We start from the raw sequence: 16145 nt of genomic DNA on the forward strand, positions 1-16145 counted from the left end.
GTTCCTCCCGGTGGGTTCGTGGTCTCGCTGGCTTCAGGAGTGAAGCTGCAGACCTTCGCGGTGAGTGTTGCAGCTCATAAAGGCAGTGTGGACCCAAGTGAGTGAGTAGCAGTAAGATTTATTGCAAAGAGCGAAAGAACAAAGTTTCCACACCGTGGAAGGGGACCCGAGCAAGTTGCCACTGCTGGCTGGGGCAGCCTGCTTTTATTCTCTTATCTGGCCCCACCCAATCACATCCTGCTGATTGGTAGAGCCGAGCGGTCTGTTTTGACAGGGTGCTGATTGGTGCGTTTACAATCCCTGAGCTAGACACAAAGGTTCTCCACATCCCCACCAGATTAGCTAGATACAGAGTGTGGACACAAAGGTTCTCCAAATCCCCACCAGGGTAGCTAGATACAGAGTGTCCACACAAAGGTTCTCCAAGTCCCCACCAGAGTAGCTAGAGTGTGGACTGGTGCATTCACAAACCCTGAGCTAGACACAGGGTGCTGATTGGTGTGTTTACAAACCTTGAGCTAGATACAGAGTGCCCATTGGTGTATTTACAATCCCTGAGCTAGACATAAAGGTTCTCCAAGGCCCCACCAGAGTAGCTAGAGTGTGGACTGGTGCATTCACAAACCCTGAGCTAGACACAGGGTGCTGATTGGTGTGTTTACAAACCTTGAGCTAGATACAGAGTGCTGACTGGTGTATTTACAATCCCTGAGCTAGACATAAAGGTTCTCCAAGGCACCACCAGACTCAGGAGCCCAGCTGGCTTCATCCAGTGGATCTCGCACTGGGGCTGCAGGTGGAGCTGCCTGCCAGTCCTGCGCTGTGTGCCCACACACCTCAGCCCTTGGGTGGTTGATGGGACCGGGTGTCGTGGAGCAGGGGGCGGTCTCGTCGGGGAGGCTCAGGCTGCACAGGAGCCCACAGAGGCGGCGGGGAGGCTCAGGCATGGCGGGCTGCAGGTCCCGAGCCCTGCCCCGCGGGAAGGCAGCTAAGGCCCGGTGAGAAATCCAGCGCAGTGGCGGTGGGCCGGCACTGCTGGGGGACCCAGCACACCCTCCGCAGCCGCTGGCCCAGGTGGTAAGCCCCTCATTGCCCGGGGCCGGCAGGGCTGGCCGGCTGCTCCAAGTGCGGGGCCCGCCAAGCCCACACCCACCCGGAACTCCAGCTGGCCCACAAATGTGGCGCACAGCCCCGGTTCCCGGAGCTGGCTCCCTCCACACCTCCCTGCAAGCTGAGGGAGCCAGCTCCGGCCTCGGCCAGCCCAGGAAGGGGCTCCCACAGTGCAGCAGTGGGCTGAAGGGCTCCTCAAGTGCAGCCAGAGTGGGTGCCAAGGCCGAGGAGGCGCCGAGAGCGAGTGAGGGCTGTGAGGGCTGCCAGCACGCTGTCACCTCTCAATGTGAAAGTGCCGGCCCATCTTGCTGTGGTATGACCCATAAAGCTGTTCCTTATGTCCCTTATGTTCCTTATGTCCCTTATGGGGAAACCAGGGTTCTCCCGAATTCCCCATTCCTTGCTTCAGCAGACATCTACTGCAATGAAGCAGTTCAGAATGATAACGCCCATAGCAAAGCCATCTCTACGTGGGCTCAACCCAGAGAATCCCCTTGGTAACTTTTTAAATTAGAGGGCCCACTTGACTACTCAAATCTGAATACATAAATAACCCATCACTCTAACAACAACACAAAAATTTATACTTCCTTATTTGTATTGTTAAAAAATTGAAAACTCAAATATTAACAATTGGGCAAGAGATAATAATGACATATTCCAATGCTGGGATACAATAAAGATATTTACACGTTTTTAATGTCATGAAATAAGCTTATAATAAATGTTAAGCAAAAAAGAATGATATAAAATCATTATGGTATAAGCTCAAGTAAATGGGTGATAAGAATTATGAAAAATAAGGCTGGGCATTGTGGTTGATGCCTGTAATCCTGGCACTCCGGCAGGCCGAGGCAGGCAGATGATGTGAGCTCAGGAGTTCGAGACTAGCCTGGGCAACATGGCAAAACCCTGTCTGTACTAAAAATACAAAAATTAGCTGGACGTGGTGGTGTGCACCTGTAGTCCCAGCTACTCTGAAGGCTGAGACAGAAGAACTGCTTAAGCCTGATAGAGGCTGCAGTGAGCTGAGATCGTGCCACTGTACTCCAGCTTGGGCGACGGAGCGAGAGACCTTGTCTCCAAAAAAAAAAAAAAAAAAAGAATTATGAAAAATACCTTCAGCATCATTATATTTTTCATACTTTCCAATGATTTTTATCATGGATAGGTTTCAGAATCATAAAAGATAAAGTTGTTGTTGTTGTTGTTTTTAAAAAAACCGGCATTTACTGATGTTTAGATTATAAGCACAGGGATCCTCCTATCTCCCCAGCTCCTAAAATCCCACAAGACAGAAGAAAACAACTGGTCTGTTCCTATGGCAACAAATCTTTTTTTCCTTAAATGTATGAGAAGTCTAATGAAACTGGGACCTATTTTTACTCTGCCCGTAATATGGACCCTTGATCTGAGCCACTTGTGTCAGGCTACTTCTGTCGAGACTAGGCTCAGAACAAGTCAGAATGCTCAGGGAGCCAAGCCGGAGTCTTCCTGATTCCAATGTTTCATTTAATGAAGCTTCCTTTCTCTTTCATATAATCTGGGAATGTTAATACTGTAGTCACACTACAGGAAAGACCTTTCCACAAGTTTCTCCTCCATCTGTAACGGTTCCTCTAACCGAACTCTTCATGCCTACTTTCAGAGAGACAAAGTCAATCCCTGTTCCAAACAGCTAATCTTTCAGTAAAAATGATTTCAACATAGCAGAAGAGCCTGAATCTCTTAATTCATTCTTTCTCAAATCAGCTGTCACATTCAAATTGGTTTCCGTCAGCTCTGCTGTTTTCAGCTATTTTGAACAAAAGCATCATGGTAAGAACAGGGAGTTTCCTTCCTGTTTCTCTTCTCAGGGTTTGTGTCAGTTACAAGGAGTGATAAAGTGTCAACAACAACAAAAAGACACCAATGCGCCCTTCTCTACAAGCTTTACACTACAGCATATGATGTCACCAGTTCACACAGAAAATTCTGTAAGAAATTATTTTTGAAGGCACAGAACAAAAACAACCACCTAAATAATATTAAGACAAAATTTCCTTAACTCAAAACTAGAAACACCAGAGAACTCATTTCTAAATCCACACATTTGGGGACTTCCAGTTAGACAAGAAAAGAGGAAGTTAAAGAACAAAATGTACTGTGTGCGCACTTCAGACCACTGAGGTGAAATAACATTGTAGGATTAACATGTAAACCCACATCTAAAGATGTAAGCTCTGTGGTAAAGGCCTGGGGATTTATGGTATTCCATCACCAGCAACTGCTGCAAAAGACAGCATGGCTATTTGAAGAAAAGGAAAAGAAAAGGTGCTCTATTTGCTCAAATCACCATGCTAGGACACACTTATCAGCTACAGCTGAGAGTAGGTCTCTCTCCCTCTCGCATTTGCTTCACTGTTTCAATACATCATAAAATGAGAGCATTACACATTTGATTTGTGGGTGAGGGGAAATGACATGAGGCCTGAGGAACCCAGTTCTCATTGTTTCAGATTAAGAAATTTCTTTTTGGAAGCTTTGACCTGAAATGTTTTTTTTAAAAAAGTATTTTCCAAGTAAGCTTATGAAATCCAGAACTTAAATAAACTGTATTCTATATGTATTTAAAAGCAAACCAGAATTCCTATAGGAAATCTATGAACTGAGGGGAAAAGAGGGCTATGGTCAACAAAATTTGTCAGAGAATCACTTAACATTAATTGAAAATGAAAAAAAGCAACAATAATAAAATTCTACTACTACCCAGTGACATGCTACAAAGGTGGGATTCCAGGGCAAGCTTCAGCCACACATGAGGGAGGATGGGGGATAAGGGGAAGAGCTGGACAAACTGAAGACGACCACCAGAGCAACCTTACGCTGACGGATGGCCACAGCTGAGGCAGATCTGGCTCATCTCTGGGGCTTTCCACTGGGGAGAGACCTGCAGTTCAGCCATCAGTGGACCGGCATTCACAAAGCCTGTGGGGAAACACAGGATCCAGAAGAGTGGGGTAGGGAAGGAGAAAGTGTGGGAAACGGAATAGTCAAACACAGCAGTGAAATATTATATTTATTAAATATGAAGCTTCAAAAATGCATAGATGGACCTCTTAAGTTGAAATGGACCAGCTGAAAAGAACCGGTACTCTGGGAAGCAGTCTGATATGCTTTTTCAAATCCCGAATTACATTTTCATTACACCTGTGAATTATAGTAACACCTGCCAAGAGGAAATGAGTTTTTTGGAGAAAAGAAAGAAACAAGGAAACCTATGCAATTGTTACAGTTGGTAACTTCACTCAAACAACGAGAGTCCTTTATCTGTGGCCTCTGTGGGAAGTAACAGCCTAAAAGCAAACATACTCACACTGCACTGAAAACTCTGCTGGCCTAGTTCCACCAATTCCATTAATATAGCAAGGGCCCAAATGCAGGTGACCTGATTGACAAAAAAAGCACTTCTAGAAAGGGCTGAACTTGTCTTACATAACTCATTAGACACTTTTATAATCAAGTAGAAAACAAGTAGCCACAACTTGGAAAGCTCTGCCCTTAAATGGAGCAGCAGCAACATTCCTTACAAGACAAAATATTTTTTCAGGTCAGGGTAGAAGAAAACAGACCCAGTGATCTTGCCTCCCTCGCCCAGTGCAAACTTATCTGAAGTTGTGGGGTAAAACAAACAAATCAATAAGACTAGTTAAACTGACATGCAGCACAAGATAAAACAGCCACACTGCAGTTACCTTAACTGTAAAGAAAACACTGAGCTGAGGCTCAGGCTTGGTGGCTCACATCTGCAATCCCAGCACTTTGGGAGGCCAAGGAGGGTAGCTCACTTGAGGCCAGGAGTTTGAGACCAGCCTGGCCAGTGTGGTGAGACCCTGTCTCTACTAAAAATACAAATAATTAGCTGGGCATGGAGGTACACACCTATAATCCCAGCTACTTGGAAGGCTGAGGCATGAGAATCACTTGAACCCGGGAGCCAGAGGTGGCAGTGAGCTGAGATCGCATCAAAGCACTCCAGCCTGGGCAACAGAGCAAGACTCTGTCTCCAAAAAAACGAAAGAAAAAAAAAAGAGTGAGCTGTACCATGTTTTAAGGCTGCAATCCTCAACATTTTCTGTGTATGGCTTCTGTGTTACTAACTCAAGCTGTCCAGTTGTAGATATACTCAATGTGGATACACCATACCTAAGACTTCCCAGAATTGACAGGGTGGGAACTTATTTTCTGAGTAACCAAATGATAAGTTGCTCCTGGCAGCAGCCAACAGTCAAATACATATTCAATACAGGAGCCAATTTGCCTAGTCATACCCCCTAAGTATATAAACTATGACTGAGTTGTTACATTACTTCCTGGGACTAATAATTGTTTCAGCAACAGTCAAGATCCTTTAGAAGCACGCAATGTTGTATCTGCCGGAAAACCCTTCTGTTCTCTTGTCCAAAATAATTCAAATACTGTAAGGGGAAAGAAATTACATCTTGGAGAATTCAGTGCCTTTGTGTCTTTGCCTGTTTGCGCTGGGATCCCTCCCTTGCTCCGCTTGATCACAGGGAACTACATCTCCCAGGCTCCCTTTGCCAACTGATTTCGGGATAAGTTCCATCAATGGGAGGCACTGATGAGGATAAGAGGCAGGAGCAGGGAGCAGCCAGGGTAATACGCTCTCTCACTCGGCCTACTTCCAGCTGCCACCAGACTGCTCCTCTTTCCATGCTTCCGCTCACACCAGACCACTCGGACTTCCAGCCCTTGGTGACACCAGTGCACTATTTTCCTTGCGGGCATAGTAGTTCCCAGGCATTGCTAATCGAATGGGTGCCTCACCAGCCCCTGTTCAGCTTCTTGGCTCTTCTAGCAGCCTTGTAACCTACTCCCTATTTTAAATTCCCTCTGCTTATAAGACCAACAGTGGCTTCTGTTCCTCTGACTGGTCCTTGACTGACATAGGGCCTTCCAAACATATTTTAAAACTTATTTTTCAGAAAATTAATAGCTTTCCTAAGAATTAAAACAATTATTCAGATAACCTAGAAAAGATCTCTTCTAATATGAAACAAAACATTTACAAATGATAAAATCAATTCATGCATTCAAACAAATATTTACTGAGAGCCTGGTCTGTGCCAAGCACTGTTCTAGGTGCTGGGAACACTACAGTGAACAAAACAGGCATAGGCCCCTGGCCCCTAGCTTACATTCTAGGGATGTCTAAAGTGTGGCACATTATGATTTTAAAAATTAGCCAATACAGGACTGTTGCTTTAACAATAGAGGAATTTGGTAAAAGTGGATTAACTTTAAGGTGTTCTACTCTACAAAGACTTGGTTCTTACCTTTTCAATGTGGTATGAACTGTCACATTCCAGGGGCCAATACAGAACTTCTTCAAAGCTAGTATTTAGTTAAACTGGCCACTTGATCAAACAGGAGTACAACTGTGGTAAGGATTTAAGCAGACACAATAACAAAAGATAGGCACTGTATGCTTACAGTGTAAAGCATATGCATGTTTTATGCAGATTCTTGCTTGGCATCATTTTTACAGGAAATACCATTTGGAGGAACTGAGTCTGACTCAATTTAATAAGTCACTTTATCCCTTCACTGTAGCACAGGTAGAGTCCATCAACGTAACATACAAAGCCAGTGGCAGTGTACATAACAAGTAGAATGTCGCAGTCACCGATTGCATGACACGATTTCCAAGATGGAATTTTCAGGCAGAAGAACAGAAACAGACAATGACTCATGTGATGAACAGTTATATAGACAACTGTGCCCAAGAAAGCTGCCACCTACATACCATAATGACATCAGATGAAAAATGCAGAAAAAAGGTAGTTTTCCGATTTATCTATAAAAAAAAGATTTGCTGAAAAGTATATATACTGAGAGATGAGACTGCAGCTACCTGTTTATGCATCCTAAGCACTGAGCAACCAGGAGCACACATCAGGTATTCCAAATATGACCTGCTTGAGGCTAAGAGCATGTTCAGCCTCAAAAATCAACATCAAGAGCTCCAGAAATAACATAGTATCTACTGCTGGCACTTCACTAGACTTATGCTAAAATAATTTAATGTACCCACAAAGGTACATTTCAATGGAGAATTTAATGGGCACCATGCTCAGACCTTTCTTCCTATTCAGCGATCAGGAAGCGTTTCATGCCTGCAATATTTATAACCCCATGTGAATAGCAGGTGGACCTACAATACTATGGGCTTCTTACACAACAGGAAGTCTAAAGCATAGTGCATATTCAAAATCTCAATGCCACGAAGCAAGTCAACCACAGAGCTCAGGTTTTAACCTTACAGGATCCTGACTACCTGTCAAACTCTACTCCTCATCACTCCTCAACATGCAGTCAAAATATACTAAAGAATCCCCACACGCACACACACAAAACAGTACACCTTCGAGGCTTTGCACATTCTGTTCCCTCTTCCTAGAATACAAAGTTCCCTAAATTCGCTTGGCAAAGTCATGCTTATCCTTTAAGACACAGCCTACTTTTCTCTTTGAAGCCATGACTTCCTGAGGAAGACTTCTTTGCCTTCTTCAATGCTTTCATTTCTCCCTGTATACCATGCCACAATAATTTCTATATTGCATCATTTATATTTGTACGCATCTGCTTCCCCATTAGACTGTAAAATCCTTGAGACCAAAGACCCTTTCTTTTCATCTATATGTCCCGGTACAATGTCTGAGAAAAAGTAGGTAGTAAGTGCTTAAGAAACATTTTCTGAATGACTATATGTAGTGGGGGATCTCAGGCTTGCAAAGTTCCCCTAAAACATATTACATTTTCTATTCTTCATCTCACTGGCACCAAATGATATTTAAAGGGCAAGGAGAACAAATAGGAAAGTATCTCTCAGGGAACAGGTTTAATATGTTGACATTAAAAGACAATCTAATGGGGATTTTGATAAATCACTTTCAGTAAAACTATCAATCTAACCATGACTGTCAGAGTTATAGTGCACTAGCTGTAAAAAACCAGAAATATATGTGATCTTGGCCAAAGAAAGGCGTTTAACAACTAGAAATGGAAGCAGAACTCCTTCTGTTGTTTAGCGCCATTGAATTTTTTACTTTTTAAAAGATACCACAGGCTGGGTGCAGCGGCTCACGCCTATAATCCCAGCACTTTGGGAGGCTAAGGTGGGCGATCACCTGAGGTCAGGAGTTCGAGACCAGCCTGGCCAACATGATGAAACCCCTCTCTACTAAAAATACAAAATATTAGCCGCGTGTGGTGGCAGGCGTCTCTAATCCCAGCCACTCGGGAGGCTGAGGCAGGAGAATGGCTTGAACCCGGGAAGCGGAGGTTGCAGTGAGCCAAGACCACGCCACTGCACTCCAGCCTGGGCAACAGAGCGAGACTCCATCTCAAAAGAAAAAAAAAAAAGTGCCACAGATACAGCTAAAATAATTTAAAATTGATAGGAAAGTTCATTTCTAAGGAATATTTAACAAGCAATGACTTGGCTATCAACAGAAAACAAATGTAAAGCAAAGCTAAAGATTAATGTACATGAGTTAAAATTTAAGACAACTATGAGAAAATTTCTACACAAAGAAATTCCCTGGTCTAATCTTTCATACAAGTTTGAAATCGGGAAACATCCAGAGACCATCCTCAAGGGTACCATAAAGCACATTTGCAAAAATGTCAGAACTCCATATATAGGAAATGGTTTTGGCTTAAAAACTGGGGAATTACTGGGTGAGTCATTCTAACTGTGGCTTCCAGTAACCAGACTATCTTAAAAGGGAATAAAGTCAAAAGTAAAACTAATAAAATCAAGATTAAAAAATTTATGATCAGCAATGGTAAAAGTAAATAATGCAGACATTTGTGTAACACATTAGTTTACAAGGCAATTTCATTTTTCAAACTAGGAAAATTAAGCTGAGAAAGTTAGGTGTTATGTGGAATCAGGTCACCAAGCTGCAATAAGCAAAGTAAAGGAATTTAACTGGCTGTTCCAATACCAAGTCTACAGACTCTTCCATTACTCTGCCTCTCTGCCATCTTAACAGTAGGCTTATATGTGTCTATGGGCCTAGGACACTTTCTAAGATGCCTTCAAAGAGAGCAGTGTCTGCTGGGCATGGTGGCTCATGCCTGTAATCCCAGCATTTTGGGAGGCCAAGGTGGGCAGATCACTTGAGGTCAGGAGTTCCAGACCAGCCTGGACAACATGGTGAAACCTTGTCTCTGCTAAAAATATAAAAATTAGTCAGGTGCCTGTAATCCCTGCTACTCAGGAGGCTGAGGCAGGAGAACTTGAACCCGGGAGAGGGAGTTTGCAGTGAGCCAAGACTGCACCACTGTACATAGCAAGACTCCGCCTCAAAAAAAAAAAAAAAAAAAAGACAACAGTGTCTTCCAAATCATTTAAGAATATCTTTCTACTTAGTCAAGATAACTTGGTCACAGCCTTAGAAAATACCTTCAAAGAACAAAGCACTCCTCAATGTGCATGGAAAGTGAATGCTCTCCATGTTCTGTTGATTGAAAAATACAGATGTCAAGAGCTGTGGGTAATATGCTACCATTTGCATAAAAGCACTGCAAAGGAATATATTTAAATGTAATTGTTTGTCTATGCATACATTATCTCTTAAAAGTCACGTAAGAAATTGCCAACAATGGGCTAGGTATGGTGGCTCACACCTATAATCCAAGCACTTTGGGAGGCTGAGGTTGGTGGATCACCCGAGGCCAGGAGTTCGAGGCCAGCCTGACCAACATGGTGAAACCCCATCTCTACTAAAAATACAAAAATTAGCTGGGCGTGGTGGTGAGCGCCCAGCTACTCGGGAGGCTGAGGCAGGAGAATCACTTGAACCCAGGAGGGAGAGGTTGCAGTGAACCAAGATCTTGCCATTGCACGCCAGCCTGGGCGACAAGAGCGAAACTCTGTCTCAAAAAAAAAAAAAAGAAAAAAAAGAAAAGAAAAGAAAAGAAATTGCCAACAATTGTTACTTCCATGGAGTGAAAATGGTGGCTCAGAGATAAGGGACAGCAGAATGATTTTATACCGTACATATTCCCCTTTGGACCTTTTGGATTTTGAACTACATGAAAGTGCTACCTTTTTCAAAAAGTACATTTAAATGTAGATTTAAAAATATAGGAGTTGGAACAGAGGCAGTAGTTGGGTGGGGTGAAACATTTCAGAGATTGGATGTAGCAGAAGAAGGGAAAAGCAAAAAATTATTACACTTTCTGTTGGACTCTAGAATTTCATGTGGTGTTTCAGTCTGAAGTAAATACTCCTCAAGATGATCAAAAGTCTTGTACTCTTAACTCTTTGCTCTGCCGGGTATGGTGTGTCACACCTGTAATCCCAGCACTCTGGGAGGCTGAGATGGGAGGACTGCTTCAGCCCAGGAGTTAGAACTAGCCTGAGAAACATAGTGAGACCCTGTCTCAATTGTAGATAAGCCAGTAAATAAATAAATAAATCTTTGCCCATCAAACAGCCCTCAATTTCTCACAAACCTTGACACTAAGAAAGGAGTGTCCCAATAGTGGACACAAATATTTAGGTCATCAGAAAGGTATAGTCAGCCCTCCATTAGAAATGGGTTCTGCATCTGTGGATTCAACCAACTGCAGATTGAAAATATTCGAAAAAATGGCTGGGCCCCATGGCACATGCCTGTAGTCCCAGCACTTTGGGAGGCTAAGCGGGAGGACAGCTTGAGCCCAGGAGTCTGAGGCTACAGTGAGCTATAATCGCACCACTGCACTCCAGCCTGGGTGGCAGAGCAAGACCCTGTCTCTAAAAAAAATAAAAAGGAAAGAAAATATTCAGTAAAAAATGGATGGTTGCATCTGTACAGAACATGTGCAGACTTTTTTCCTTCTCATTATTCCCTAAATTATACAGAGTAACAACTGGCATAGCATTAACATTGTATTAGATATTATAAGTAATCTAGAGATGATTTAAAGTATAAGGGAGGATGTGTATAAGTTATATGCAAGCACTACACCATTTATATCAGGGACTTGAGCATCTGTGGATTTTAGTACCCCAGAAGGTTCCTGGAACTAATCCCCCATGGATACCAAAGGACAACTGTAGATCCTTTCATGGTAAATAAGATAGTGTCCAGTTTAAAACACAGTCTCTGACGGGGTGGCTTAGCAGTTATTCCTGACACACTGATAAAATCTGGAACTGCTGAGCTAGAAGTTAAAACTTGGAACAGTATGACCCCAAGTACAAAGGAAGTATGACCCATACCCAAAAATGGAACCCAGCCTCAATCAGCCAGAGTTACCATTGACATATCTGGAATTTTCAGTAGTTTTGTCCTCTGTTCTATCACTACCTAAGTTAGTTCAAAAGTTCACCCTAAAAGTCACATTAACCCCAGGGCTTTGGGTAATGAAGAAATCACATCTTGAGCCTAGAGCGAATCATAGCATTTCTTAAATAGGCAGCCCCAAAGCAGTTTCCTTTCCCACACTGAAATTACTGGAATGGTTTAGTGGTCCCAGAAGCTGGTAAGACTCGTGCCCAGGACAGTTAAAAACCCCAGGATCAACAAAACTTGTACGAAGTAAAAAGAACACAAGCTTGTTCTCTATTCTGATGTTTATTTGTTGTGTTTTGTTTTTGAGACAGGGTCTTGCTCTCTGACCCAGGCTGCAGCACAGTGGCACTCAATCATGGCTCACTGCAGCTTCGACCTCCTGGGCTCAGGTGCCCAGGTGATCCTCCTGCCTCAGCCTCCTGAGTAGCTGGGACCACAGATGCAAAACACCACACCCAGCTAATTTTTTTTAACTATTTGTAGAGACAAGGTCACACTATGTTGCCCAGGCTGGTCTTGAACTCCTGGACTCAAGTGATCCTCCCTCCTTGGCCTCTCAAAGTGCTGGGATTACAGGTTTGAGCCACCACACCCAGCCTCTATTCTGAAGTTTAAATCACATACCTTAAAAGTCAACTAATAAATGTTCCTAAATAAGTATAAGAATTTAAAAATAAAAGTCATTGCCAAAGAGTTATATTTTGGAACATTGCAAAAATACCTGCTCATAGATCGATAGTCTATGCCACATCATCTAACTGGATATTAATAGATGAGCAATCACTCACCATATCCTGTACAGTTAACTTCCAATTTTTTAGGAAAGGACACAGGAATACAGGTAAATAAACTGAAACCCAATTCTCATTTTAGCCAACATTTTTTAAATTCTTCCTCCAATGAAATGTATTTTTTATCAGCGCTAACAGGTAACAATTTATTGATCCAAATGTCTTTTCCTTCAACAATCTGATAGTTGTCCAAATGATCATTATGACAACCAAAATTAGAAAACAGCAGGGGAAAAAGAGTGAGAGGGCTTGGAGGGGTGGAATGGGATAGGTAATTCATAAATTGGATAAACAGAGGCCTCAACAAATGCCTATTTGTCATAATCGAAAGATGACTGACCCATTGTCATCTCATTTTTAATACAATGACCAAGTCCCTGAAGCCACCTGGTAAAATGTAAAACGAACTTCTGAAAAGAAATTGAGGATCCAGGATTCTACCATCAACAGTAGTTAATAAAGTTTACAAGCCAGCAGTTACTAGTTCTCATTAAGAATTAACTGATATTTCATAACCTGATCCCCAGTAAGCTTATTAATAAAAAGCAATGGAAATTTCGGGCTGGGCATGGTGGCTCACACCTGTAATCCCAGCACTTTGGAAGGCTGAGGCGGATGGATCACCTGAGGTCAGGAGTTCAAGACCAGCCTGGCCAACATGGTGAAACCCTGTCTCTACTAAAAATACAAAAATCAGCTGGGCATGGTGGCGGGCGCCTGTAATCCCAGGTACTCGGGAGGCTGAGGCAGGAGAATCACTTGAACCCGGGAGGCAGAGGTTGCAGTGAGCCGAGATTGTACCATTGCACTCCAGCCTGGGCGACAAAGCGAAACTGTCTCAAAAAATAAAAATAAAAAATAAAATAAATAAAAAGCAATGGAAATTTGGAGGAAGAAGTAGTGAATCAGCTATGTGCTGTATTTTATTGGAATATGAGTAAGTATAAGGGTAATATGAGAAATGGGGGGGATTCTAGTCACCAAAATGGCATCTGACTCTCCAAATGCAGCAATGCTCACTCCAGTGGGTTGCTTCACTGTGACTCAAAATCTGTCAAATGAGGACATAAGGGAATTTGAATAAAGCCAAGGTACACTCCTAAAATAAACCGAATCTTCCAATAGACCTAACAGAAGATGTAACAAGAATCAATAAGCTAACCTACTCAACATAAATTGATTCTAAAATACTTTTTAAAATGAATTATTGCTAATGCAAAAATTCAGGAAAGAAGTCTAGGAATTTGTTTTCCTAATGGCACATTCCATTTATCTGTTGGTAGAGGTCACTAAAATACATTACTAGGTGTCTACGTATCCCTCTCCTGTTCTCCTTTTATAACCTTATTCTTCAAAAATAAAAGGTAATTAAGTGAAAGCATCAATTAAATATGTCCTTCCTTTCTCAAAATAGATAAATACGAATATAACTGAATCTGTGTTTTATAGTATATGCCCACTACGCTGTACGGCAAACAACCATGGCAAATCCACTGCATTATGAACAAAAGTAAATTAATAGTCGCCCTCAAAATATAACTATCCATTTCGACCCAACCAAAGGGAAAATAATTTTCCCAATCCTCCAATTATATGCCAAAAGAATTAGAAAATACAGGAAAGATTCATAGAAGCTTGTATAAATGTCAAGTGCCAACATTTCACTAATAACCAAGATTTCCTATTGTACTGACTTTTAATTGTATCAAATCATGAATCTTCTAGGGCACAGAAAACAAAGACTAAATGGTTCTGCATTTACTAAATTTACTAAATTTACAATGATCATATTTCACCTTTAGAAGTGTAATCACCATGGAAGCAATGAATTCATCGAATTCATCTTTCTCTCTCCACTGATTAAACGGATCCTGCACTACAGGTATAATCGGCTAGTTTCTGCCACCACTCATACATAGGCCTCCAACGCACTCTACAAGCCAGGGCTACACTGCCTAGAAATCCGCACTGTGTCACTGCATAAGGCAGTTTCCCACTGCACACATCCAGGAAGAATAAAGTCACCTAAGCACTCTTGTCAGATCTTAGCAAGGCTGCAAAATGACAGGAGTTGCTAACCAAATAGCAGGAAGCAAAAATCACCACCTTTAAAAATCATTTAAGCAGTTTTCCTCTCCGCCATCTCACTTCCCTCCTCCTCCTCCTCGTCATTCTCTCTCTCTCTCTCTCTCTCTCTCACACACACACACACACACACACACGCACGCACGCACGCACTGCAGTTCATCCTCAGCTTTGCAAGTGACATGCTGGGAGCTCTGGACAGCCGGCCCAGAACTCATTCAGAGCCCTCAAATACAGACATTCTCACCTGAACACGCCAGGCAACTTCCACCCGCACCATCACCTCCACCCTCCCCGACACACACACACTCGCCCTCGCAAGCTCTACCCATACCAATCCCCCAGCTGCAGAAAGCCCAGCAGGCTCACTGCAAGCGCAGCACGCGTTACCACTTATAAGCCGAGTTGGGCGGCCTAAGCTTCAGAAACCTCCTCTTCACGCAGCCCACCCCCACCACCCCAGCGCGGCTGGACCCCTGGCCCGCCAGGTGGGATGCGCTACCTTTAGACTGGCAATCTGCACAAAACTTGTTATCCTCCTCCAGCAGCAGGTTGGCCAGGACAGCCTGGTACCGATCCACGTCCTTCACCGACTTGCCTGTCATGGCCAGGGTGCCGGCGGGGGCAGAGGGCGACGCGCCCTCCTCGCCCCCAGAGACCCCTGCCTCAGTCCGGGGGTGAGGACTCCCGGTCCCCCGCCCAGGGGCACCTCCTGAGCGGGAAGAGCCCTCTCCTCCGGCCCCGCCGGACGCCCCTTCCCGGGTCGGGGGCGTCCGTCCCCCACTCCGCAGCCCCTCGGCGCGGCGCCCCTTGGCGGGCTTAGGGACAGGCCCGCGTCCAAGAGAGGCTGCGGGGCCAGAGACCCTCAGCCCAGGCAAAGGCGGACCACGAGCCTCCTGGGTGCCGGACGCAGAAATGACCCTCTGGCCGGCCTGTCTGCTGGCCTTGCGTCCCGCGCCTCGGTTTCCCTGGCAGCTGCCGTCAGCTCCGCTACCACCTCCACCGCCTACTTCCGGCAGCTCTTCCTCCCCACCTCCACCCTGCCCAGCTCGCGCATGCGCCCCGCCCCCACCGCACCGCACTGGGCTCTTCCTTCAGCTCCGCCTCTCGGGAACCAATCCGTGGAGAAGCGCGGGGCGGGCCTTGGGTGGGGGCGGAGGGAAGGGGTGGGCACGCCCCCTGCGTGTCCTTGGAAGAGAATGAATGGAGCCTGGTAAAAAGGGAGTGGAGGGAATGGAAGAAAGTGAAGGAAGACAACAACTAACATTTACTGAGCTCTTACTATGCGCTAGGCACTGTGTTAAGCGCTTTGCATGAATCATCCCAACATAATCCTCACAACAACCCTATGAATTATTTATCATCCTTATGTAACCTGAGGGTTGTTGATACCCCAAAGTCCTCCAGCTAGTTTTTTCCAACAGCCAAATAGAAGAGTCCAAGCCCCTAACCCAGGATATAGGAACGTCACCCCCTCCCCAAATTTTCAGAGGACTCTGGTCACCTCTCACTTGGAATACCTGCTCCCACTGATACTCATTAGCTCTCCTCTGTGACTCCTGCCTTTTTGGATATTGTTTGGCCTGGTGCCCAGACAGTTTGTTTCTTCTTCCATTTCTTAAATTCTCACAAAACAGCGAGTTTTGTGTGGCAGACTTTTACTGAACATTATTTGGGAAGGGTGGGGGACAGTGATTAAAGCATAGCACAGAACAGGCAACTCCTTAAAAATGATTATTAAACATCATCATCCAAAGCCACCGTTGCTACAGATAATTTCTCATTGGCTGTCCTTTTCCTTAGGGAT

General features: G+C 44.1%; 1 protein-coding gene across 5 annotated transcripts in view; it reads right to left on the reverse strand.

Moving 5' to 3' along the window:
* The window catches only part of SMAP2 (small ArfGAP2), a 49782-nt gene extending 34410 nt beyond the window's left edge, over window positions 1-15372 (reverse strand). For 2 of the 5 annotated variants that reach the window (XM_055392449.2, XM_063699966.1), the window contains exon 1: window positions 14841-15372. In XM_055392449.2, the coding sequence (XP_055248424.1) occupies window positions 14841-14943 (103 nt within the window). In that variant the 5' untranslated portion in view covers window positions 14944-15372. Of the gene's footprint in view, window positions 1-14359; window positions 14437-14840 lie in introns of those variants that run through there. The other 3 variants (XM_004025536.4, XM_055392506.2, XM_055392500.2) reach the window with 3 other exon arrangements.
* Window positions 15373-16145: the final 773 nt, after the last annotated feature.

The sequence above is a fragment of the Gorilla gorilla genome, chromosome 1 (genome assembly GCF_029281585.2).
Source record: "Gorilla gorilla gorilla isolate KB3781 chromosome 1, NHGRI_mGorGor1-v2.1_pri, whole genome shotgun sequence".
Classification (NCBI taxonomy): Eukaryota; Metazoa; Chordata; class Mammalia; order Primates; family Hominidae; genus Gorilla; species Gorilla gorilla.